The sequence below is a fragment of the Buceros rhinoceros genome, unplaced genomic scaffold, assembly GCF_000710305.1.
Source record: "Buceros rhinoceros silvestris isolate BGI_N320 unplaced genomic scaffold, ASM71030v1 scaffold38938, whole genome shotgun sequence".
In the NCBI taxonomy this organism is placed as follows: domain Eukaryota; kingdom Metazoa; phylum Chordata; class Aves; order Bucerotiformes; family Bucerotidae; genus Buceros; species Buceros rhinoceros.
The window spans coordinates 1-524 of NW_010429244.1; the positions used below are offsets into that span (position 1 = coordinate 1).

The 524-nt window shown below is 59.7% G+C and overlaps 1 protein-coding gene across 1 annotated transcript; it reads left to right on the forward strand.

The window, feature by feature from the left end:
* Nucleotides 1-14: 14 nt before the first annotated feature.
* On the forward strand, nt 15-521 carry LOC104499114 (XK-related protein 7-like; the record flags this gene model as incomplete). The annotated part of the gene is made up of 1 exon (XM_010142577.1): nt 15-521. A coding segment is annotated over one exon (507 nt), but the record flags the coding sequence as incomplete, so codon positions are not given.
* Nucleotides 522-524: the final 3 nt, after the last annotated feature.

The following is a 524-nucleotide window of genomic DNA, read 5'->3' on the forward strand; positions in this document are numbered from 1 at the left end:
CCTGCTTTGCGCCTGCAGGCTTCTCGGCCTCGGCCTCGCTGCTCTCCCTGGCGTGGATGATCGCCTCCTACCAGAAGGTGCTGCGGGACTCGCGGGAGGACAAGATGCCCATGTCCTACCAGGGGGCCGTGGTGCAGATCCTGTGGCACCTCTTCACCATCGCCGCCCGCGCCATCGCCTTCGCCCTGTTCGCCTCCGTGTTCCAGCTCTACTTCGGCATCTTCATCGTCACCCATTGGTGCATCATGACCTTCTGGATCATCCAGGGCGAGACAGACTTCTGCATGTCCAAGTGGGAGGAGATCATCTACAACATGGTGGTGGGCATCATCTACATCTTCTGCTGGTTCAACGTCAAGGAGGGACGGAGCCGCTACCGCATGTGCATCTACTACGTCATCACGCTGTCGGAGAACGCTGCCCTCACCATCCTCTGGTTCCTCTACTATGACCGCAAGATCACCTCCGACTTCGACGCCTTAATCCTCGTCTGCGTGGTCAGCTCCAGCTTCGCCCTCGGCATC